We start from the raw sequence: 26,561 nt of genomic DNA, 5'->3' as shown, positions 1-26,561 counted from the left end.
TCTAATTAACAGATATACTATCCGTAACATAGGGTATTATATTAACTAAAAATTGTAGGCTATTTTTCAAAATATATTCATGCTTTTTCAAATTTATCGTGACCCTTTCAGTCACGCGTATCCATCATATTGCCATTCTCAAATTTAATGTGTCAACCTAGAAACTACATTTTACGCGTTTAACACAAAACAATGCTGTGACTTACGTAAGAGCAAAGATTATAATCATTCTTTTTTTTGTTTTGTAGCTGAATTGCCAACAGACACAATGTTACAAGCCACCAGAGATTTAATAGCCTTCGGCTTATCACGAGGTTATATACATCGGCAGTATGAACTCCTTGGACATAGACAAGTTCGCCCTACGGAATGCCCTGGAGATCGTCTATATAATGAGATAACAAAGTGGCCACATTTTTCTCCGGCGCCGAATAATAATAAAAATAATAATAAAAAATATAAAAATTAAGTTAACCTTCCAATTATCTTGTTTTTTATGCTGACATTCTTTTTGGATATGAAAAGGCGACTCTAAAATATTTTGAAATAAACAGTTAATTAATTAATTAATTAATTTAAGTAATTAGTTGACACCTGCTAATAATTACTAAAAATCTTACAGTCGCCACCACGTGCTTGTATGTGCACACTAATACTGCAATTGCAATTCGAGCCCTTGCGGCAGCCATTGCTGATGTCACTCGTTTTTCTTTTATAGCATTTCAAGATGTAAGTCAAAAGTCTTCTGTTTCTTTCGCAGCCGCTGTTTTTTGCCATGATAGTTGTATTGACGGCAGAAATTTAACAAAAATTTGCATGACTTCAGTTGATATTTCACCTGGGCTTAATAAAAAAAAAAACTTTGTGTCACTCTAGATATTGATGATATATGCTTTCCTGGCCAATTATTCCTTTATGTACTAATCGACGACCTAATTTAATTTTTTTCTAATTGGGATTTTTTGTATGACATTTGAACTTATTTCTCTATACCTCAGTTTTACTTTGCCTTTTGCTTCTTCGCTTGTAAATGGTCCCTGCTCCTTTTCCACTTACTTCTTGATTTCCTCGGTATTGAAGATTTTCTTGCACCCCCTCTTTATCATTTCCCTATGCATCGCTATCACTTAATGTGTTGAGGATGCATTCAGATACAGTATTTAATTGTCCTTCCTGAAATAGATCAAAATAGTTACTATCATTCCTTCTATCTCTCAACGCGTCTTCGCACGCTTTATTGCTTAATTTACACGTTTTACAGTATTTGTTTCCCAATTGCCTATCTGCTATGTCGTTTTTATCAACGAAGAGAGAGAGAATAATCCATTCTGCGAGTTACATCCATAATATCATTTTGAAGGCTTATCGTTGAAGTTTCACGCAATCAAAATACTGCACTGCGTTAATCTCGGTCGAGTAAGCGTTCTTGAAGATCCGAAGCCTATGTTAGTTGACGAGTAATGGCTTACATATTGATGAAGGACATAGATAGAAACACAATATAAAGCTGAACATAACTAGCAATAACTAAGCAATTGAACGAGAGTCCTTTTGCTAACATAACGCCACACGGTTCGCTTACAAAATCATCCATGATGAGCTTGGAGGAAAACACACTAAAGATCAAATTCAATGCTTCACTTTAAAATACCTAAGCTTAGGAAACACAAATCTCTTGGCAATATTTCTGTTCTATAAGAATATAACGAAATAAGATGATTGAAAGTTCATCACACACTGGTTCAAACCATTTAGAAATTATTCCTTTTCGTTAACGTTATTAAAAGAATTTTCTCAATTTGTACATACAGTCAACCTCACGATAATGCGACGCTCTTATAACGCGGTTTCCGTTCAACGATATTTCATCAGCTTAATTGGTTTAAGAAGAATTATTTTATACCGACTGTGGAAAGCTTTACGATAAAAAATTTGGATTTTAAAGTTTTATTAGTTCTTGATAACACTAATTGCCATAGCACGGAACTAGTTCATTCAAATGCAAAATCGTTTATCCTGCCTCCTAACTAATACAACCTTTGGGCCAAGGAGTCATCAGAACTTTCAAACTCTTATTTAAACGTAGAAGCAATTCTCTATTTTACATTGTATTAGAGCCGTGTCATCAGATTGGACGGAAATTAAACCATCAACTCTTAATACATGTTGTCTCACTCTCTCCGGCCTCAAATGGTTCAAGCAACAAACGGCATTTCGCTGCCAATTATAGAAGTAGTGAAATAAACCATCGAGATGTAGAAGAACTATTTAAGGAAGAAACCTTAGGTGAGGAACAATTGGTGGAATTAATTGATGCATCTATCTCAAATGAAGTAATAGACGAAAACATCGACAATGAATGGGTGCCAAATCTTAATTTACACAATGTGAAAAAAGGACCACATCTGATAAAGAATTAGAACTTCATTTTGTTCAAAATAACCGTTCAATGGTGCGCACCGAGAAGTTTAGAAGAAACTTAAGAAGATTTTAGTACACTTAGAAAAAAAAACACGATTGAGAGTTAAGGGGAGGGGAGATTTGTGAATTGAGGCCGAATAGAAGAAGAAGAATTAGACCAACCTTATTTGAAAGCGAGGTTGAGTGTTAAAAGCGTTCAATTATGTAAGGTAAGGCGGGAAATTATGTTTACACAAATTTTTTGGTTCACTGCAAAACTGTTTTTGAATTTAGTTTAGTTTTACTTTTTTTCCATCATTTCCTTGTAAGGATTTTCGATTCAATAAATATAGTGTAGTGTGGTGTACTTAATATTATCCTGCTTTTGTATTTGTAAAATCTTTTGTGTAATGTTTTAAGACGAAGAATGAGTCAAACTAATTAACAAGTGATTTTACTTTCTTCCGAGTTTGACACGACGCCGTTGTCATGTAAAGCGGTGCGAATTAACCTGGTTTGTACGTTAAATCTAAATTTCTTACAGCACGGTACGAATTAAAGGAGGGTTATAAGAGGTTTACAGGAGGGTTGACTGTAGTACTTGTTTATTTATTTTGACATTGCATACATCTTTACTGTTACATCTTCCTACTAGAAAAAATAACGTCTCTTATTTACAATATCTTAACATAACATTTATATTTATTTTTATTGAGTGGATTGCAAAAAAAATACAAGCACATAAAAAAAAGGTTTTTATTCTGTGCCATTCTTCCATCATCGAGAAGTTTTTATTTCCTGCTTTAAATTTTTATCACAGGATTTTTTAAAAATGCGGAGGCTCTATTTTCAAGACCACGTACTACTACAGTTGTTTATTGGCAACTGCTACGCCAGCTACTGCTAGCAGATCATCTATGTTCTTAAATCAGATTAAAATCATTCTAATATCCTTTTGTATTAGCCATAAAGGATAATGAAAAATTAACATTCATGCTGTAATGTGGATTCAGAGAAAATAGCTTCGAATGCTTCAATTTGAAATGGAATTTTAATTTAATATTTACTTGAATTTTTTAAAATATGCGAAGAAAGCTCTTTTTTTTTTTTGCTTTACCATCATAAAATAATTCAATGCATAACTCAATACTTTTTTTAAGTAACAAAAATAAAATTTATATACATATATATATGCGTAGAAATGTATTTGTGTTTCTATGAAAATTTTTTTTTAATTATTTCCGCCTGTTGAGTAGTTTTACCCGAGTTGATGCCAACCATTGCTGTAAAATCGCCAAAAGCAGTAATTTTTCTTACTTTCATATCTTTGTTGTTGGTATTGTTGTATTTTGATATTATTAGTTGGCTCCTGACACCCAAAAGTTTATAAATGAATAAGTGTAAAAGTGTGCGTGCAACTGTAATGGAGTAATGGACTGCCGCGGCATCATATTTTACAACTTGTTATTATGAATAGTTCGTAAAGAGAGTTTTAGTATTAGAAAATGCACACATTTTTTTTGTTTTTCTGCTGTTGTTGCAATGTTTTGTTATGAATTTTGCACGTTTTGAATTTAAATTTAACGTAGAAAATAGTTTTCAAAACATAAAACACTTTTTTTTTCTGCTATCTCTAGACATCCTTTGACCACCGACCGGAAATGTGATTCCTTTCTCTATTTCCTTTAGCTAGATAATATGGAATAATGACGTACCGCATCCATTTGGTGTATATCATTATTATGGCAGGGATTTAGTTAAATGCGGTGTTAATCAAGAGAAGTTCGCTTGAATGTTAATGTAAGAAGACTCAAAAGCCAGATTTCCAGTGACAATGACTCTAAATAGAAATAAACAAATGAAGCAAGTTTTATTTGAGTTGAAGCAAATTTTGAAGGGACCATATAAGTGAAACTTTGCCTACTAATTTAGGCACCTATGTGCCAGTATAAAAATGACAAAACGGACATTTAATTTTCTTTGCACTTTATATGCTAGGAACCACCATTTTGCGGAATCGCGAAATAATGCAAAGTTGATCTTTTAGTGCTTTATCTCACCATTTTTGGCAAAGGATTAGAACTGCCTGCATTTTTGAACAGAGCCCCTAACAAGAAATTAAAACTAACGACTCGATCGTATATGAAATCTTTCCATCCAATTTTCGTGTGCACATTTTGAGCTTATCATTTCCTGACCTTGTACATATGAAGCGTGCAACTATGAAATTTATTTAAAGAATGCATGTAAAGAACGCAAATGTCGGAAGTTGTGTTCGTGTATAGCTTAACATGTGGCAACTATACATCTCGAAGTCGTACTAGCAACACATATGGTAAGACAAAAAAAATTCATTTCATAACTATTTACACCACGAAATAATTCAGATTTTTTATCTATAGTGCTTTTTGGTCGCAGCTGCCTTACGAGCGCTAACACGGAAGAATGAAAGTGTTGAAGCCATTTTCGAGAAAATTCTGTAAATTTATTGTAGGTGCGTTCTTTTTATGAATTACCACGTTTCTACAACCTTTCTTGGTGAATAATCGTTTTATTAAAACCAACGATCGGAAAGGAATGCCATTAACATAAAGTTTTACGTATTCACCATAATTTGAAATTCATTTTTACGTCGGAATTTACTAAGTTCTGTTAATTCTGTATTCGGTTAAATTACATTTTCGATTTTAATTTATTTTTTAATTAAAAAGCGTACAAAAGTCAAATCAATACATAGTTAAATTTTTTTTACCCTACACTACTTGTGACCTACCAAGCTTTTGTTACACCGATTGAACCTGTCCTACGAAAGCTGAATCTTTATTTAATAAAAAGGTATAATTTTTAATATTCCATTGTGAAAATTAGTTCATAATAGTAAATTGACATAGAAATCAACCTTAGCAAATTTGGACAACCTAGGTCTATCTTTTGGATACCGCCGCATGTGAAGATTCATTCAATATGCGAGGCTTCATGAAATATATTAATAATGGGTACCTTTTGACGCATTAGGGTATCCGATAGTCGGCCTTGTTTTTAGTTGTTTACTATCGTTGGGACAATAAGCAATTGTTAATTAACACAAATTCAAATCGACTAACAGTAAAACGAAATGTACGAACTATTTTACTAACCACTGTAAGGTGCATTGTCATTTTACTGAGATATACTTGAGACTCAATAGAATGGATATTTTTTTATTGAATGCAATATTCAGAGTTAGGCCTGGCACCAGTTAATAGCCTTCAATATCAAGTAAGCTGGATCGATTGTAATCGACTTTACTCTTACTTATCAACTTGTTGTAACGAACAGCTTTCTTAGAGAAGCCGATAAACAATGCATTCTTCTACTATCTAGTGAAAAATCTTTCAATCGATACTCAACATCGATAACTATAAACAGGCTGCTGTTTCTGTACAGGTCCGTTTCTTCTTCATTCATATACTGCTGCAAAAGTCAAACACTTAAAACATTACATTTCAGAGATGATCTGTGGGGAAGTTCCGGCCTGCTTGCCAAAATATACCTAAAAGCGAATAAAAATTATTAATTTAAACAAAACTTTTTACTATTTTCCAGAGCAACATAAAATAGATCGAAGAAAACATTCATAAGCAACAATTCTCATACATTTCTTTCAATATAATATTAGATGCTTCCATGTATTTTCATAATTTTTCACTTGGAAAGCGCATTTCTTGAGAAAAGTTGGTACAATATATATATATATATATATATATATATATATATATTTTATAATTTTTAATTTTTTTCCCATCATTTGTACAACTTTTTCCCATCTTTCTGGCAACATGGTGATACCGTGTCGAAAGAACGATCTTGGTTTTGCAGCGATTCAATCGTCGACCCATTTTCGCACTTCTTCAGTATTTCGAAGAAGAGCGCTAACCAGGCATCGATCTGAACAAGCGGTAATCAGAAAGCGCCACGTCTTGTGAGAACGCCGATGGCGGCAGAACTTCCCAATCAAGCTGCAACAGTGTACCTTTGACAACTCTTGCAACGTGTGGCCGAAGCTTGTCATGCAAGAGAGGTTGACTTTGTGTCTCTTAACTGCAATTGGTGGTCTTTTTTGCAAAACACATCGTTCAATTTGTTGTATTGACGTCGGTCGACGTCTGCAGTAACAGTTTCCTTCGGTTTTACCTACTCGTAATATACTAACACTGATCCCACCATATGCGTACGAAATCTCTATGATCATATATATTGCACTTCGATATTGATGTAGGTTGGCTCTCCTGGACTCACCCATGACTCTTCGCGCACACGGTTGTCGTAGCAGATTCATTTTCCGCCGCCAATCACAATACTCCACAGAAAATTCTTCCTCTTTTACCTAGCAAACAGTAAAATCGCCACGTTTAAACCGGTTCGAATTTTCAGTCAATTGGTACGGTAGCCATTTTCCCCCCTCCTGAATCTTTCCCAACTCGTGTAAACGTCTAGAAACATTTGATTCACGAACTGCTAAGCTGTTCGAAAGCTGTTTGAGAGTTTGAGCTGAATTTCCGTACGATAAGTCTTCAAATTCATTGTCTTCAAACTTTCTTGGTCCTCCAGATGATTCTTTGCCATTGACATCAAAATCATCATTTTTAATTTTAATGGAATTAAAACTGACGTGATGGAGGTATAATGGAACACCATTACCATAACCTTCTAAAAATGTTTGATGGGCTTCGGCAGCAGATTTCTGCAGCCTAAGGGACAAAAGTAATGAATGTGGAAAATTCAATCTTCAGCGTTCCATTAGTGTTTGAACTGAGCACTGAATAACTCAAAAATTCTAAATGGAAAACTGTTATTTTATGTCGAAAAAAGTCAAATCAATCGAACTTAAGCGTTCTGTGCATTCATACGTCATATTACTTTATCATTTCCACTAATAAATATCGTTGATCAAAATACATCCAAGCACCTATTATACTATACTTTGTGATATATATTATAATGAAAATAAAAATATATTTTGTTTACGTAAACGAACAACGAGTTATCAAAAAAAAAAAAAAAAAAAAACCGACTAAAACTAAATACAATTTCTCCCCTATTATGTAACAATGATAATGTTATTCTAAATATTGCGAGACCATTTCATTTTACATTTTACATACAATGCACAAGCAATCAATTTCAATTCATCTTGTTCTGAAAGAAACTTTTCTTTTGAAATTTTAGCAAATTCTTGATAGAAACATTTTATTTCGCTTTGCTGAACGCAACAATTGCAAATTTCATTGACTATGAAATCAAAATGATTAAGTAACGCAGTAATTGATTAGAAACGCAATGAACAACAAATGTCAGTGATAGCTTTTACGTTAATGCGGTGCAGAAGATAATAGAAAAAGGTCGGCAAGGCGAACAACACAATTGTCAAAAATAGGAAAAGCGATAGAAGAGATAAACCTTAGGATATTTTTTAAATAATTTTCAAGTAATTAATGGTTGACTTAAAAGTCAATTTAGAAGCTTTACGATCTCTCACTTTTCTAACGCTGTCATCAACATAACAACAAGCATAATGGGCTTGGATTTTTTGGATGAATGGTTTTTATCACAAGGTAAGCCGTAAATAAATAGATAGAGAATTCTTTTTTCTTTTTTAACATGTAATCTTTAACTAAACTAGTACTAATGGATTTTTGTGTGTTTAAACGTTTAATCGAAGAAAGGAAAAAACTAGGAGTACAAAAACAATTAAAGTTTTCTTTCTTTTGGTCTTAATCAAGTAAACTTGCGTAATTCAATTTACCTTTTTGGTCGTTAGCAGAAAAGTCTTATAATTTCCTTCGTTGGCTTTTCTGACATTCGCAAAACACCTGAACGTACACAAAGATATGGAATACAAGTTGAAGTTGTCATTCGACATCTTTTCCTCCATGAGAAAAGCAACAGATGACACTTTTAATTTCAGTCTGCAACAGTACGTAGAGAGGAGAAGAAGCGAAAAGCGTAAAACAACTTTACAGAACATCAATTAATTAAAGGAATATGCATGTTATGTCTTCTCTAAGAAGAATGGAAACAAAAGGCGTAGGAAATATAATCGGCTTGCGTCGAATCTTCAGTATCTTTGTAGGCGAGCAGTTTTCAGGGAGAACAACCAAAAAAGCACAAAGGCAACAATGGGTTCTCTTATTTTTTATAGAAAGTAGGCTAAATAATCTATTTTCGGCTTATGACGAATTTCGCATACCCTAAAACAAATGTTTGCGAATCGCATATTCGCTTTAATAAATTTTGACTCTGATCTTTTCATCAAAGTTTCAAAATCAGATTTTAAATTGATATATGCCAAAGAGGAAAAAAAGTATTGGATTCCAGCTTTAACGTAAAACGCAACATAAGGTGTAGTAAGTAAGTGGGTAGTAAGCAGTGAATGATGAATAATGGGTACAGGATAAGGAGTATGGAGTTGTGATAATGTAGAGTACTGAGTGGGGCTAGCTGCTTTAACTTTGAACCTTATGTGCGTACTGGCGAAAACTACTTAAATTTTGATGTACTCGCAAGATTAAAAAAGTAGGCGAGAAATACCTACACTTAGGCAATGATACTAGAGGGAAAATGAACATATATTTTTTTGAGCTTCCAAGACATTTAAAAAAGCCAGCAAACTTTTGAATATATGAGCAGGCAACTCAATAGTCATATAGGTTTACAGTTGAAAGAACCAGTGGACTAACGAACGAATAAAAAAATCAATTGGTAAATATAGTGCAGTGAACGGCGGAATGGAAAGCGAACAGAAGTTAAGAAAGAGGAACGTGGGAGTAAATAAATAGATAGAGAAACTTTAGAATCCGTAAACGTATAGATGACGATCAATGTGAAAACGCTGTGCCAAAATATAATAAGTCAGACAGACGGAAAGACGGGGCAACCACGCATTTATAGGTATGAGAACGGATACGCACAAGCTTGTTCAAGCAATTTGACGAACTAATTGACTCTGCCAAAAACACTGAAAATCCTGTGTTAGTTTAAAACTATTTACTTTATTCGCTGACCAAATTTTTATTTTTTAACGGAAAGAAGAAGAATAATGATCCGATAGCGAAATCAAAATTTTTGCGTCAATCTATTTGTAAAGCTTTAAATAAAAAGTGTTTCTAGCCAACAGTATTTAAGTCCTCAAGTGGGAGAGAGAGAGAGAAAGAGAGAGAGAGAGAGAGAGAGAGGGAGATGTTATCAACCTTCTTTCTTAAAGCAGTACCGACTCTGATTTAGGATATTTCATTACGTGGCAAATCCATACAACAAATTTATTATACTTTCATAGTTTTAAGTCTTCAGACTAAAAGAAAACAAAGACATATTCAATTGCATTCAAGCGCTCTAATGCCTTTCAAGTGATGACAAAGGAGAAAACAAGAAGGAAAAATTAAAGAAACTAAAAAAATAATCTAATCCTTTTGAATTGAAGAATATTTCCAAAGCAAACAAGTCACAAAATATTATCATTTATAAACTCCTTGTTAATTCCTTCTTTAATTCTTTTTTTTATGTTCTTTAATAATTAAATAGGCTCTCGCTGTTTGTTCTGCGTAATTATTTCATATAATAATTTTATAGCCTTTAAAATATATTATGAATATTAAAAATTTTTCCTAATGCAGTGTTGTCGTTATTGCCACCCAGTAGACCGAAAACAGCAACAATATATATGTATGCACACATAACAAGCAGTCATTAAGAAAAACAAATAAATCGAAAAACATCTAAAAAATTTTCGCTTTCTCTCTGAACATTTTTCTAAACATTCGAACGAAATCAAAAATATAAATAAAAGTCGACAAGAAATTTGTTTCGGAAAATCAGAAGGCAAATATTTACACAAACGAATAGAAATAAAATAATATACATGTGAGTCCAAGCGACCGACTATCAGAAAGAGAGAACATTTCTCGTTTATTTTCTTTTTTCACTGCAATTGATGCAACGCATCCATGAGGCGCACGGGGTTCATACATTATTCTTCACAATCACAGTCACTTAACGAATTCTTTTTATTTACTTCTATTTGCCGGATTAAACATATTTTAAAAACAAATTATACATAAAAAACTTTTTAGATAAGCTTGAATTTCAATAAACCAAAAGGTGGAAAATGCATTTTTTCCCACAGTCACTTCAATACGCGTAAACACTTGAGGCACGCCCGAACTATAATTTGCAAGAAACTTGATTTTTTTCGAGCCGCCGAAAACTTTTATGAATAATGAAATGAAAGTAACTCTAAGCAACTGTTTACTCAGATTATTGAAAACATTTTTTTGCATAATTTATATTCTAATTTTGTATTTGTTATAATTTGTTTGCTACTCTAGTATGAAGGGAATTTTTAGGAAGAGGGTAGTCCGCCGCTTTGCTTATATAGAAAAATTGCCTGTAATATGTTGTGATGTCATCAGAATCGAAGGAGTTTGCAGAATTTCGTCCTATTGGAATTTTTTTTTTTTTTCCCTTTCCTTTTAAAAGTCTCATGCCTTTTCTGATTAAGTGCTCACTATAGCTACGACCAAACTAAACTTTACCGCGAACAATGACCTGAATGTAACGATTCTTACCTATGTCGGTTATTCTTGCCTTATATACCGAATATACGGAAATACCCGAAATATCAACTGGTAGTTTCTATGCTAACATAAAAATAAGAGATATTTGGCGTTCAGGTTAAGTCAATAAATGAAATCGATATTTACAAACCGACATCAGGGCCGGTAGATTTTCTGAAAGCTCAACAACTCCAGCGTAAACGTGTATGGTTTCTAAGTTCTCCGCGATCCACGCGCAATATCCATTGCGTTTAGACAAAGCCAAAAAAATTCTATTTTTTGTGAAGATTCTTCCCTCGTGCTGCCCACAATTACTTATCTTACAATTGATGCTCTGTGGCCTTCCTATCGTTAAAAGATAGAATGATTGTTTCGTTCGTGTATCACTGATGTTTCAGTTGGAAATCAAACCAACCAAAAAGATGCAGTTTCTCATGATAATCCCTTTGTGAATTCCTTAACTATCGTTTGTTACAAATTTGAAGCAATTTACTACAATCGCAAATTTCCTTCTCGTAAGGGCGATATGAAGAGCGGAAGAAAGCAAGAACATTTTAGTTACCCTGAGGAGAATCTTTAATATATTAGGCAACTGAAACATGTAAACAAATATCACAAAGTTATTCATTATAGCTGTGCATTGCTTGTTTACTACATTGTTTAATTCATTACTTAGATTTACAAAATCTTGTTAGCTACTACACACCATTTTTCTGAATATCGGAAGAAGATAGGCGACCCGAACAAGAAACTTCACTCATGCAACATGGTGATTGTCAGAAAGGAGAGAGGGCTGAAAGATATAGAAAGGTGGTTCTTTACCTCTCAATATGTCCTCCCTAAAGGTATTTGTACGGACGATTTTGAAACTCAATAAAACTCAATTATTGTCGAGAGAGGAGATAGGACTGTCACAATATCGCACCTGCTTAGCAAATTTTTCCCTGGCTGGATATGTAACAACACTGAGTCCATTTTTTAGCTCTCGCAAGAAGTCAATCTATTACTGCTTTTCTAATTGGCGCCCTCCACTAAATCAGAAAAGTTTAAGCATATCTGATACTGTGCCAAAAAAGCATTGCACATCCAGAATAATAGCCGAGCACTGAAATTAGTTTGGTTTTTCGATTCGAATTCGATTCTAGCAACGTCATCTGAAAGATACAATGAGCGCATAGAAGAACATCATTATTTATAACTGAGCAAAACCTAATTTTTCTCTTTATATACACAAAATAAATATATAAATATTAGAGTAACAACTGAACGGATGGACATATAGGCCAACATTATTAATTCAACGAGCCTCTTTATTCAGTATCTTAGAGGCCTTTCAATGAAATCGTTCGAACCGCAACGCTTGATTTGAAAACCGCGTGTGTATGTGAAAACCATTTAAATCGAAAAAAAATTTGTAAGAGAAATGAATGCAAAAAGAAAATTCATTTTTAGCCAAAAATAACTAGTAGATGATGGCTGTGGAATGCAATACGGGCAGGAAACTAACAAAAGAAAAAAAAAACTTTTTCCAGATAAAATAATTCAAATAAAATATAACTCAAAGAACAACAGTTGTTGAATAGGAATTTGGAAATTAAGAAAGAGAGAGACTAAAAGGCACGAAAAAATTAATGTAAAAGAAAAAATGAACATTTGTTAAAGACAATGTTCTGCTCCACTGTATACCTCTTTTATTGTCTATATATATATATATATTTTTTTTTTTTTTCCATTGTATATATTTGTGTGCATCATGTATATATTTATACATGATTTTGACGACAATATTTATAAAATCAAATGCTTCGTAAAGTGTTTCTTTCTGATCATTTTTACGCCTCCATATGTTTATTTTTGTATAAAATTCGTATCTATATTTGCATTATTTAAACATATTCCTACACATATACATTTATATATATTTATATCTTATATGGGATTTGTATTTGTACAGATGGCGATGAAGGCGATTATGAAGATGACGTTGAAAATTAATTATATTTACAAAAATTTATTTGTACACTCATCAGTCTGTCTGTCTGCATATAAGTAAACTTGTGTGTGTGTGTGTTTATGTAAATAAGAGAATTTTCAACCAAAAACCATATATTTTATATTCGTTTAAACGAAACATCGCACAACAACGACTTAGAAAACTAAATGAATGAATTTTACGGCATTTATGTAGAAAGCCAGTAAACCACAACATATCTCTGCTTTATTAATATTTAATTTGTCAACTTTAGATACAAATACATCTGCACTTACATATACATGTGTGCGTGTGTAAATGTAAATAAATTTACAAATGTCGACAAGTAAACTATTCCCTTTAGGCCGTTGTATGAGTATGCATCAGGCTAATTGAAAAATTCGCAGAATGAAACACTTACTTCTTAATCCTTACATGCAGTTTCCAACAATTATGCAATTCATTGCTTCAATCTTTCGACCGATCAACGGCAGGAAAGATTTGCAAAATAATACTTGTTGTCTGCTTTAAATTCTCTTTATTTGTTGAAAAATGTTACGTAGAAATTTGGTGGAAGACAAATCTTACTGACACAAACTTTTCCATCCAATTAATCCAGTTTTTGGCAAGTGCTATACTTTTAGCGTTTTAAAATTTGCCACTGTTCAGAATCGTATACATAACAACACATGACAACGCATTAAATCGATTTTATTCTTTCGAAAAATATGGAAAAATTCAACAAAGGCGAACATACGATTGAAATTGTTCACTAAATTCAATTATTGAAGATTTAATTTCTCTTAACATAACTATTTAAATATTAAATATATTCAGTAATTGCACTTGCCGCATCCAGAACCAAAATTACTAGGCAAAAATGTATGGATTAGTCTCAAGTAAGCGAACGTAACTTTTAAGGTAGCAATCTTCTCTCGTACATTTGACCCTAAATTATGAATAATCCACAAACTTAATTACTACGACATTTATTATTATTTCCTTACCGCTATCATCGTTCTTCGGATGGCACTTTACGAACTTTTCAGTTAGCCTAGACCATATTTATCTCACGCATGGACATAGTTAATAATAATATACAAAGATATGTGATGCTCGTAATTTTTATTGCGTTATTAGGCTTCTTACATACGTCGTACTACTTACTCCTATTCGTTTATTATCGGAATATTTATGAAAATCTCCGAATTTATTGCAGACACAGTGACAAGCAATCTTTGCGAAATAGAATTTTGCAAGAATTTTTACCCAATTCGTTATGTATGGGAACAGTAAGATATGTGAGCAAAAAAAAAAAAACATCGTCCCACATAGAAAGTGCCTTGAACAGCTGTTGTTCTTCGCTTTGAGTAGAGAATTTTTGTGTGCGTTACTCTGCTTGTTCGTAATAAAAATAATCAATTTAAGATTTTATGTGTGTGTGTTTAGCAAATAACAAACAAAAGTATAAAACTTTACACCAAAGAAGGCAAAACGATGTGTATAAACAACAACAACATAATGAATAAAAGCAAAATTTTGTGGGAATCTATGTGAATTGGGAAAATTGAACAGATTGCTCTAAAAATAATTTTTTAAATAATTTTTAAAGGTTAAAACCTTAGAAAACTTTACAATTATGTTTTAACGTAAATAAATAAATTCGAAGAAGACTATTGAAAACTAAAATGCCTTTTGTCGCACCAAAGTCAACTGCAAGCGCAGCAGCTAGTCGTACCACGTCGAGACCTCCCTGGGTGAAAGAAGATGGCTCTACCGGTCTTAAGCCCACGGCGAAAACAACGGTTCCGTGGGCTCGTAAAACCAACGAAGAAAAAGAAAACACCGTTACGTCTAGTAAACCCACAACAAGCGCACCCAACAAAGTAACAGAGAGTTCCGTCTCGAAGAAAACGTCTGAACCTAACAACACCTTAAAAAGAGAACCACAAATAAATACAAATTTCAGAGAACCACATAAGCCAGAGATAACTCCCGCAATTAAAAAGGAACCAGAAAGTAAAAAACTCCTAACTAGCACTAATAATACCACAGCAACGAAAATCGCAACTAATAAAGCGACATCTACACCCAAAAAGGAACCCAGCCCATCGTCCTCTGAAGAAGAAGAGGAAACTGAAGAGGAAACCGAAGAGGAAGAAGATTCTGAAGATGTGGAAGAAAGTGACGAGTCCGACGAATCAGAAGATGAACCACCACCACCACCAGTAAAATCGATACCCCAGGCCAAGCTCTCAGCCGCTAAACCCGCATCTTCTAAAACCACAACAACAACAGCAGCAACATCAAACGCATCAACAAAATCTCCTAAAGGGGAAGAAGAAGAAAGTGAGTTAAAACGACGTTTTTCTTTAGAGAAACCCAAGCTTAGACCGGTCGTTGTAAAACGTGACAAATCTCTGAAGAAAATCGAAGATGATTCGGAAACTGTCGAAGGAGAAACTGAAGAAGAGCGCGAACGTAGATTACGTTTCAAATTAGAGAAACCTAAGCTACGACATGTTAAACGCGAAGAGAAACCTTTACCCAGTAAGAGTAGTGAAAATGTATTAAAGTTTCGTCCTACCTTAAAAAAGATACCCAAGATTGATGAGATTCTTAAAGAGTCAAAGGAAGAGCCCAAACCAGAATTCAAAACGAAAACTTTACGTAAAGCTCCCTCAATGAAACGTGAGCCCAGTATCAAAAATGGTGAGTGTTTAGGGTTCCAGATAAGAAAACAAAAAAATGAAAACATCCCAAAGAATGTGAAATGCTCTAATAAATGTAAATTTTTTGAAGAATTTCCATATATAATAGTTCATCGGTAACGTTTATGAAAAACGCCAAAATATTCCGTATTCCTGTATGCTCTTCTATCGAATGTTTCGCTCAGAGCTGTACATATAATGCTTTAATAATTTTCAACCGTACGTTAAAGCAGAACATAGTGAAGGTTTCTATGACTTAACATTTTTTGACTTTACTTCTTGGCAATTATGAAAATCTGAATGTATACTATTATTACTTATTCCGCATATTCATAATAACTTTATCTCATTATTTCGTCAATTTATCCAAACTAACCTAAAATTATTGACTTCACTTCACTTCTCTTTCCATTTATATACCGAAAGCTTTTTCAGTAACAATGTAATATTTTCGATTTTCAATGCTTACTTCTTTTAAGCCATATCGTGAAAGGGAAATGTGAATTTTATTGCGGTTACCTTCGAGATTCAAAAAGTGCTCTCATGTTTGCGTCTCTCTATTGTGTGCGTCTTCTTAGTCACAATGACGCTACTAAAGGACACACCTTGATATTTATTTCGTTTCAAGAAATTACATCACTTGGATACGACAACCATAATCAGTGTTTATGGCCAAATAATATTGATTGTTAAAACCGGAAACTATCTGCATTCGTGTTGCACATATCAAAATCGTGTGCGAAAATGTCAAAGATTAGCTTAAAACTTCATTGAAATTAATGTGGATATGGAATAGCTCGCCACGAAACAATTTCTGCTCTGTTCTGCAAATTGCACTTGCTGGAGGAGAAAGAAAGTGTGAAATCAACCCAGCGAATATTTACAAAAGTTGTAACTAAGTAATAACAAACTATAACTAACAGCATAGTAGCCAATTATCCATGTAGTTCTGACAGAAAGAAATATACATTTGTAACAACAATCAATAAGAGGAGCCACTAGAATGTGGTCTTTTAAAAAAATTCTGCTCACTTTAGAGCGTACTTTATACATTAAGCCAATTACTTTTGAATGTATTCCGCACACCAATCATAGTTGTTCCTTCAAAACTAACGTTTTGTCTGGGGAGGTCCGCGCAAACTTTACGATTCGATTTAAGCACGTCTCACCTTAACCTAAATGTAATTAAACGCGTAAACCAAGTTTGTGCATATAAGCCTAAAAAAAGATTATAATCCTCACCACCATAGCTGGGTTATAGCAATTAATATTGACTCTTACTTTTATTTATATATTGATCCTTACATAATCTCGAAGGCATTAAGGCCTATTATAATAGATTACTATGTCTATCATAGGAATAATAAAAAAATACAATAATACAAAATGCTCTTGAACAATCTAAAGGAAAAGAAGAGAAAATTGAAGGTAAAGAGAAAAAAGTGAAACGGGAAAATAATTAGAGTAGGAGAACAGGAAATAACACATACCACCCCCTCACTTTCGTCCCAATACTAGGTAATTGGCTAATCTCATTATTAGCGGCAAAGATCGAAAACTTGCAGTTGTAAGTAAGATAAGAATACCTAATTGTTGTAACTCCTTATTTATAAGCTCTTTTAACCCTTACAAGAAGGGATTTGGCATAGAGCAGCTAACTAGACGGATCGACAAATGGTTATTGCTAAAGAAAATATTGAAAAGAAAATAAATTAAGGTGCTCCTTCATTTCCTGCCGTAAGAAAATGTTGTATAGGTTGAACAGAAGTCGACCTTTGATAAAATTAACGAAAGAATAACCTAGAAAACGTCGAACATAACCTTGGCATACCACCTCAAGAAAAATGTAGATCTAACTATACGATTGCATAAAAATCTGTATTTCTTTAGGTTTGAAGTGTTCGTGCTACTATAGCTTTTCGAACACTCAGAAAGCAAGGGCGCTCACCTAAAAATAATGCGTAAGTCTTAGCTCTTTTCACGATTTAATAGGAAATTGACAACTACCGTAAAATACATTTCTTTTGCCCCGAAGCAGGCTTTTCAGAACCAGTTTCTCTTTTCTTCATTTTCCTTGTTCTTCTGGTACTCTCATCATGATGTTTTATTCTGCCCTGAACTATTTTAGCAATGTCTGTTGTCTACATGTCTGCTGTATACATGCCTGCCGTATTTATCCAATAGTACAATATGTCAAGATTATTTCTACAAATTTCAAATTATTTTATTCCCACTTGAAACTTCAATCTTATTTTTCACAGAATCGCATGCCACGGTGTTTGTAAAATTTGGTTAAAGTCTTTTGGATTGACTAAAGCACGGTGAAGGTTTCATGCAAAATTTGTTTTTTTTTTTTTTGAGTACAACCCGGCCAAATATGCAAACCTAAATTCACCCACTGGCAGAAAGTATTTGTTTTTATACCATACGCCACTTGTACTACAGAGTATATAAAGTTCGTGCGGACGTATGTAACGCGCAGAAGGTTTAAAGATAGACCCACCTTTTATTGTACCAAGTAAGCCTTTCCACCCGTCTTTCTGCCTGTCTGCCCATGTAAATTGGTGTTCAACCTGCAAGTCGCAACTTTTGAGATATTTTGATGAAAGCTGACGAGGTTCGACGCAAGGATGAACGCTATTGAAAATGGTCTGGACCGGTCCACGCTTTCCACAACTCCTCGTTTAACTCTATACTTTGAAGAGTCGTTATATGCAAAAAATTCCAATATTGAAAATTTCCCCACAAAACTCGATTTGCAACGGTATTTGGACATACTAAATTCGTATGAAAAATTCGGTTCAGCTGGGGCAATTTTTTGAATCCTCTCCTATATAACGACGCTTACGAGAGCTGAATCGTTATATAATAAAAGAGTATAATTTTTAATGTTTCATGGAGAAAATTAGTTCATAATAGCAAACCCACATAAATCTTACCGACACTTGGGCGTAGGTCAATTTTTTCAATACCATCGCATAAAGGATTCCTCTAATATGCGGGTTTTCATGAAAAGGATGCATGGTGTATTATTGCCAAAACGAGCGAATAGCTGTGTTATGCAACGTGGCCTTGTACGACAATAATGTTCTCACTTGTTTGATTGTAAAAAAGCTATCAGGTATTATCCCGACCATCGCGAAGTTATTTTTTCTCATCGTTTAATTCTATTATAAAAAATATTGTTAAACTGTTATTCCTTTATATGCTTAGAAGTGTGAATAAAATAATTCTTTTATTAAATTATATGCTTCGTTTCATCGTTCGAATAGAACCAGCACAACTTTTTCAGAAAAAAGTTACAAAAATACAGAGTGAAAGCTGGAGGCTGGTTAAATTTCACAGATTAAATCGGAAAATATGTTTGTGATGCACAAAGACACTCTGTCCGTAGGCCAAAAGTACTATAAATCTTCAACGCGAAAAAAACGAGAATTTCCAATACCGATGTACAATTTGGCAAAGAATAACCCTAAAGTCCTCTACGCATATTCTGTTCTATTCATGTCGGTTGACGAAGAGTTGCATGCGATATACATTTCACGGCGACTATAAAATAATTTCCATATTTCTCTAATCATCGCATGTAATGGGACATGAATAGAATTCTGTTTAAAAGATCATTTTCGCTTCATTTCACATTCATTCATACACTTATTCAGGTGCTTTGAACCGCTTTAAATCTGCTCACGTTTTAATTGTAATCTCCATTTTACTTTTTTGTTTTAATAACTATAATAAAAATATTTTTATCATTTCCCCAGTTTATCATAACTGCTATGCAAAACAACCGCAGCACAACAGTTTTTAAAACTCAAACTTTTACCGCAACTATCATTTGTTTGGTGAAGCATCAATTGAATATTCAAAATGAAAACATAAAAAATAAGAAAGTATCGCACAACACTACTCATAAACGTTGTCATTCCGTTATCATTACTTTATCACTAAGTAGATGCATATATTTATGCTATACAGAGAGTGTACACGATGTTTCATTACTAAATCTCTAAAGACTTAATTAAGAGCTTTTGTTTTGCATAATTATACTTATTTCTGCGGATTCATTCAAGTTCCCGCTCCTCCGCCTCTGCCATCGCTGATACCGAAAGCGCCGCCACCACCACCCCCACCTGGTGCTCCTGGTGACAAAAAGAACTTAACACCTTCGCAAAAGGCCACTATAGAACGTCTCAGGTGAAGATGCAAATATTCTGTTCTGTGTACTACATGGCAAACCGAATGAATTAAAACCAAGCACTTGAAATATTTTTGCTTTTCTCTCATTATTTAGAACACGACCACGTAAACGACCAGATTGGTCAGAGATGATGAAAGAAGTCGAGACTGGCAAACGACTGCGTCACGTGGAATGCAATGATAGGTGAAAGCAATAGAATTGCTTATCAACACGTAATATATATTTTTTATGATTTCTTCCTTCGCACCTAATAGGTCTCAACCCATTCTTACGTGCAAATCGATGACGAAAGTGGATAACAAGTTTATTTACGAGACGGAAAAGGAAAATTCGCACAATAAATTGTTAAAGCAGATACAAGGCGGTATCAAGTTGAAACCAACGCAAACTAACGATCGCAGTAAACCGTTTTTAGAGGGTTTACGCAAGTTCCGTCGACAAATGACTATTGAGGAACAGCTGCAAAAATCGCAATCGAAAATTAATATATTAAGCGCCAGCAATAATACTGATGTAAGTTTACAAAGCCGACGTTTCGAATTCTTTACATGACTCAATTAGACGAATTTCAAGAGAAGCCATTACTGAAAATTTTTTCGTGCTTTACGAGAAACTAAGTTTTTCGTCAAGGTCGTAGCACTAGAGTTCTTCAATTGATTTAGAATTACAATAACACTATCAAGTGAAACGAGTAGGACCCTCTTCACAACGAAATTTCATCGATTTCAATATGGCTTTTGACCGATATTTAAAAAAAAAAAAACTGTTTCCGTATATTACGTATTTTTTGTTAATATTTCAACCATTTTCGAAGTTTATTTGCTTAGATAGAAAATTGCGATTTCCATAGAAGCGCGGATAACTAATTTATACAAAATGTTTTTTTTTTAGAAATCTTTTCTCTTTTGTTTTTAAAAAATTATTAAAACAATTTTGTGACGGTTTCCACAAATGCAGAACCATGTATTAAATACTCTGCATCACCCTACAATTATACCTAGTTTTTAATATAAAGTCTTATATGGGAAGTGGTCGGAAAAGTGGTACAATCCGAACGATTTTCAATACCGTTCGCACTTGTGCATCTCGATGTTCGAAATGTCATCAAAATACCTTAAAGATTGAAACTTATATGCTGAACACAAGAAAAGACGGATCGACACACTTAAATCAAATTAGAAAATGATTCTGAATCGATCGCAGTAATAAAAGGCACCTCACAACCTTCACGCCACAATTGATGCAGATTAAGAAGATTTTTTACTCATAATTTTGTGCTCATATGATATCATTTCTTCTTCAGGAAAGGTTTATATCCCATAATGTAGAATATTATCATTTTAGTGTAGTTAGTAGACAACAATGATCTCCTAAGCCATACAAAGATCTCCTAAGTCGTACATATGGTTTCACTTTTAAGTTAGATTCCGAGTACGAAACACAAAGGCTTTTCTACTCTAGCCTAGAAATTAAAAAAAAACTAATTTAGCAAAGCGTCGGTCTCAATCTTCTTCTACCGATATATTAAATTGCGATCAAATGTTTGGTAGGGCCAACTGCGGTCATGTTCCCGTCCAGTTGAAATTAGAATCGATGACGACGCCACAATTTTACTTAGGCTTTGAAATTTCCACTACATACTTTCTTATTCAGACAAAGTTGTCAAGCTCAATAACCAACTCAAACAACTCTACATAAATAAGCAGTTCTCCTTCACCTTGAAAAGAGTTTTCTTTAGCAGCCTATTCAAACCAATTCACAAAAATTTCAATTTCGAAATGTGGTGGTATTTATGATAATTTAATATTTTTTAACTGTAGAGAGCAAAGTTTACAAACGTGATAGGTGGCCACTAGCCAAGACTTGATATGCTAAATATCAGCTTATTTTCAGAGAGACAGCGCAGGGAATGGCGAGGGAACAGAGGGAACTAAATGAATATAGCGTCTTGTAGTGACCAATTGCAAGGGAAACTACATAGTGCTAATCGTCGTTTATTTTTAAATCGCGTCGCATATTAATCGAACGTAATTCTCTCTCTCTCTCTCTACAGATATATCAAATAGCATCAGTATTTAGAAAGACTTCGCAATTTCGTTGGAAATTGCTAATAGACATTGAAAAATGTATTCCAGGCCAATATAAAATATCACTCTTGTGATGTTAGCTTAAAGTTAAATATCCAACTTGAATATAATTTCCTTATAGGTTACAGACGGTGCCGCTTTATCAGCTGGCAGTTCGGCTAGTTGCATAGTTAATGCTTTATCTGTTGATGATCCCAGTAGCGACGAGCTCGATGATATTGATAAGATACGTGATGATTTGCAAAGTACAAAGCAAATGTTGGCTCTGGAACTGCGTAATCGTGAAGCTCAAGAACGAGAAAACAAGAAGCTTTTAGCCAAAATAGCCACCTTGGAGGCTGAGTTGGAACGTGAGAAGTCACGTGAGAAAACTTTAGAATATGGTTCGAGAATTATTGTAGCCACCATGGAAACTACTCCCGCCTCCGAACAAGCATATCTTGATTCTCTAAAACAAGAAGCCGAAGAGGCTCGAACGACCGCTAAAGATTTGGAAAAGAAATATCATGAAACGGGCGAGATGCTAGATCAAGCTAAGAGCGAAATCGATGAGCAAAAGAGGCAAATTCAACTATTAGAACGTAAATTGGCTCAAGTTCTGCAGGTAATAGCAAAAAATCCGTCATCTTTTTTCGTATTATCTAAATATTTAATGGCTTTTATCATAAATTAAAAATTTATGCTTGCGCCGTAAACAATTAATTCAATGCTTTTCGCTTAAAGCCTAATGCAAGTCCTGATGGTTTTACTAACACAAAGCAATTTCATTTTCGTTATCCTTACGAAGATGCAGATGAATATATTACATTCTATTATCAAAATCAGAATGGTCAGGTATATAGTCTAAATTGGAGATATTGCAAATAGGCGAGCATTAATGTTTACTTTCACGCTTCTTCTAAACTGATATATAGGGAGGCGGCTTGGATAGCAGAAGGGCTAGTGATGCCCATAACGGACGTGACAGCGCTTCAGATTTAGATCTGGCCGAGTTTAGTGCAAGCGATCCTGACGAGCCCGAAGAAAAGAAGAATGAAAGGCGTCAACGTCGTCTAATCAAAGAAGTTAAAGTTTTACGAAGTAAACTAACTAAGCTTAAAGTGAAACAAGAGGCAGCCAAGAAAGAGAAGGAAGCCCTTAAACAAGCCATGAAAAAGAACCACGTTATATTAAAGTAATAGATGAAAGCATTGTTACGAGCTTAACAACCTTTACATAACATAACATTGTGGACATTTATTCATTTTAGAGAAGAAAACAAAAAATTCAAAAAGCTCGAAAAGGAGGTACATAAAATGGCTGCTTCTATGAAAGGAGAGGAAGATGAGGATGACGAAGAGAAAGAAGCGGAAGGGACCGAAGAAGCTGAAGAAGAGGAATCCGAAGATGAGTCTGAAGAGTCCGAGGAATCCGAATCCGAAGAAAGTGAAGCAGAAACGGAGAGCGAATCTGAACCTGAGGTATGAATGTCATCATTATTTGTATAAATGAGCAGTTTGCTATTTTTCTTTTTTTTTTTACTTTTATTTAGGATGCTTCAAACGAAAGTAAAAAAGAAAATTTGGAACCTCGGGTGAAAAAACACGAAAGCCGTTTTTCTGCCATGAAAAAATGCAATGTATTGTTGCAGGCAAATGTTGACAATTTACAGGATAAAATTACGCAAGTACGGTCGAAAGCCGCTAATCTACAATCTGAATTGGATGCCGTACTTGCCGATCTAGGCTTCTAAAATAATTTTTTTATCACAAAATTTTTCAAAGTAACATATTTTAAATTGCAGTTAAATTGTATTTACCTTCTCTTTTAGTTTCTGTTGATTATCTGCGGTGACGAGATGGTTGACAGCAACCACTGACCGATACCAAAACTACTATTAAACTACCACTTAAAAAACAAACATTAAATTTACACGTATTTTGACACGATATTACAATCCTCTCTAAACAATTTAATACTAATTTCACAACAAATTAATATAGAAAAAATGAAAAAAAAAAACTTAAAACTTCACACTTTTTCTTTTATTGTCAAATGTTTTCTTTTATTATTTATAGTTGTTGTCATATCCATTACCGTGTTTGTTTATTTTCTATTTAATGTCATTTCAGTGCTACCAAGTTAAACTATGTGTATTAACTATTAGACAGAGTTGTTTCACACTAAATTGTAATATAAAAACCTAGCATTTTTTCTCAATAGGGTCAAAACACACCAAAATATTGCTCGCTTTTTTTGCTTTTCAAGTCGCAAATAATAAAGCACATACGATACACGATATCGTTGAAGCTATGAAAATAAGATATTGGTTGTAAACTTGTGGTTTGGGAAATGCAAACAAAGAAATCAAAATTAATACAAACAAATACTATGGGGTTTGAAATGTAACATTAGGAAGCTATAAACATGATTCAAAAATAATGCAATATACCAAACAGGAATATTAAAGAAACTGTACTTTTATATTAAAATAATTTATTTTTACATTTTTCCTCTTTCTTCCTTTTTTGTTTTTGAAAGGCAATCCTAGCGAAATCTAGTAATACCTAGCGGATCTAGCAATGCTTCATGTTCGCAGTGCATGAAAATTTCTTTGAGGGCATATTCATTGCTATCAAGGTATTGAAGTTGAAAGTTTGATGGTAAGCGCGCACAATTTTTTTGCGAGCTCCCCCTTGCCAGCTGACAACCAATAAAAGGCGTATAACAAAAGATATTAAAACATGTATTTGTGATAAAAGCTAATTTACCTCAGTTTTTAGGGTAGTACATTACCACAAAAAAAGCAGATTTAGATTTCTTGCTAAGGAAATACTTAATCTCTTCTTGAAGAACGGATGTGAAGTCTTCAAATTACGAACGGAAAATTATAGAACTTTCCTCGCAAATTCGGAAATTTATAGGTTTTAATTAGTTCATTTATCCAAGGGTTTTCTTTGTATTATTGTTATTATTATTATTATTATCTTATATTATTATATCTATATAAATATATATGTCGGTGAATATGTGCACAATAGGTAAGTGTTAAGTTTGACCGATATCGAGAACCATAAACCAGCTTACTATTTAGTGCAGCCATATGCCCCAAAATATTCGGTGTGAATGGATGGTTATGACAGGTTTGTGGAGGGTATTAGTGTGGTTATGACAGGTTTGCGGAAGGTTTTAGTATGGTTATGGCAGGTTTGTGGATAACATTTGCTTCCTTTAAACTCTGAATCGGTATTAACTCATTTTCTTAACTTAAATTTGAAAGACATTGAGATTTCTACGATAAATATAATTTTATATTCATTTAAATGTTAATAAAATTTTTCTAAATTCTGATACTTCTATGTGTAATAAAACATGTGAAATGATGGTTTATCTAAAAGACTCGCTGTTTCAATATCGGATGATTACATTACTTATGTTATTTGCTCTGTCCAATTGTAACTTTTTTAAATTTTTGGATTATGGAGTCCTTTTATTGAACTTTCACACGAGTTCTGAAAAAACCTTCAGCTAAAAACTTTCAAATTTTTTTCTTACTTCAAATGAAGATCTCCCCTCCAAGTGATAAGCGCATACATACGCGCAAATTTAGTTACATACGCGCATAGTTTTGAATATAAATATCAACATGTCTACGTCGAATAATTATTAAGGGATGTTTTCAAGCAATGGCACGTTTATTTTGTTATATGTCTTAAACAGGTGTTTTAAAAACAACCGTAAGTGCATGTCGTAAAATTAACGAAAGTTGAACTGAAACGACAGGTGCTTGCAATTCAGGTCGATTTGTTGGATACCTACTATTATCTACTATTTAGCACTGAAATAGAAAAATTCCTACAATATTTAAGATTCGTTCGATAGCAAGCATAGATTTGCAGACTTCTTCTTTTTACTTCAGCTACTTCCGTTTGTATGCAGTCGACGTTTTGGTCAAAGTACTCGAGCCAAATCTAAGGGATTTGTAAGAAGAAGAGCTCAAGTCCGGTTGATTTCTTTTAAGGACATACCTACTTTCCCTTTCAAGTCGTCAAATTTGCTTTTAACAAAGTTGTATATTACAGTGGACTATTTGCGGCTCAATTTATATACGCCACCTACACACATATGCTTATCTAAGTTTGGTCGAATAGGCGGGTGATCCGCGGACGATCTGATTTGATCGATTGCTGGTCAATAAAACTGTCAATGCGAACGAAGGCTTGAGTCTACTTAGCTCAAAAATTTCGAACATTAAAGAACAATAGTCAGAAGCTTAATAAACCTTACGCGTATGATTGCAAGAATGCTAATAACAAATATTTCTAAAAGCAGGCAACCTTAAGAATTTTAAAGAACACAATTATACTCAAAAAAAAAGTTTACTTTGAAAACGATTTGGGAGTGTGTTTTCAGCGACGGAGGTCAATTCCTGCGTTTGCCTAACCTACTAGGTTTGGGACAATAAGATGGAATCTCCCGCACAGCTAATGCAAATATTGAATTATTTAAATTCAGAAAGAATAATTTTTACGAGGAACCTCTTCTGTCAACAATGAGCACACAGTTAATTGTCCAATTCAAAATAAACCAGTGGAATTATGGTTGATTTTGTTTTCTTGG

General features: G+C 33.7%; 3 protein-coding genes across 16 annotated transcripts in view; 2 read left to right on the top strand and 1 right to left on the bottom strand.

Moving 5' to 3' along the window:
- The window catches only part of LOC119639064 (peptidoglycan-recognition protein LB), a 10,103-nt gene extending 9,091 nt beyond the window's left edge, over positions 1-1,012 (top strand). For all 5 annotated transcript variants that reach the window (XM_038036244.1, XM_038036243.1, XM_038036247.1 and 2 more), the window contains exon 3: positions 249-1,012. In XM_038036244.1, the coding sequence (XP_037892172.1) occupies positions 249-469 (221 nt within the window). In that variant the 3' untranslated portion in view covers positions 470-1,012. The remainder of the gene's footprint in view (positions 1-248) is intronic.
- LOC119639062 (trichohyalin) overlaps positions 1-24,585 on the bottom strand; it is a 56,050-nt gene extending 31,465 nt beyond the window's left edge. For 2 of the 3 annotated variants that reach the window (XM_038036239.1, XM_038036238.1), the window contains exon 1: positions 23,761-24,585. The gene's annotated coding sequence lies outside the window, so the exon portion shown is untranslated. The remainder of the gene's footprint in view (positions 1-23,760) is intronic. The other variant, XM_038036237.1, reaches the window with a different exon arrangement.
- LOC119639061 (glutamic acid-rich protein) lies at positions 7,747-23,887 on the top strand. 8 transcript variants are annotated; one of them, XM_038036228.1, is made up of 10 exons: positions 12,290-12,405; positions 14,413-15,675; positions 19,748-19,871; positions 19,969-20,058; positions 20,130-20,388; positions 22,084-22,566; positions 22,686-22,796; positions 22,877-23,136; positions 23,212-23,422; positions 23,494-23,887. In XM_038036228.1, exons 2-10 carry the CDS (start codon positions 14,652-14,654, stop codon positions 23,692-23,694), a joined length of 2,763 nt encoding a protein of 920 aa, XP_037892156.1. In that variant the 5' UTR covers positions 12,290-12,405; positions 14,413-14,651; the 3' UTR covers positions 23,695-23,887. The 8 variants fall into 8 exon arrangements, with proteins under 8 accessions (XP_037892163.1, XP_037892164.1, XP_037892156.1 ...); XM_038036231.1 differs by having other exon boundaries at positions 14,392-15,675; XM_038036234.1 differs by having other exon boundaries at positions 12,292-12,405; positions 14,413-15,312.
- Positions 24,586-26,561: the final 1,976 nt, after the last annotated feature.

This window comes from Glossina fuscipes, unplaced genomic scaffold (genome assembly GCF_014805625.2).
Source record: "Glossina fuscipes isolate IAEA_lab_2018 unplaced genomic scaffold, Yale_Gfus_2 111, whole genome shotgun sequence".
NCBI lineage: Eukaryota > Metazoa > Arthropoda > Insecta > Diptera > Glossinidae > Glossina > Glossina fuscipes.
The sequence above is the reverse complement of the archived record's forward strand: the minus strand, read 5'-3'. Positions and strand labels throughout refer to the sequence as shown.

Coding starts and splice junctions, on each gene's coding strand:
- LOC119639061 (XM_038036228.1), top strand. CDS start 14,652: ATGCCTTTTGTCGCACCAAAGTCAACTGCAAGCGCAGCAGCTAGTCGT. Junction 15,676..19,747: donor TGAGCCCAGTATCAAAAATG/GTGAGTGTTTAG, acceptor GATTCATTCAAG/TTCCCGCTCCTCCGCCTCTG. Junction 20,389..22,083: donor GCGCCAGCAATAATACTGAT/GTAAGTTTACAA, acceptor ATTTCCTTATAG/GTTACAGACGGTGCCGCTTT.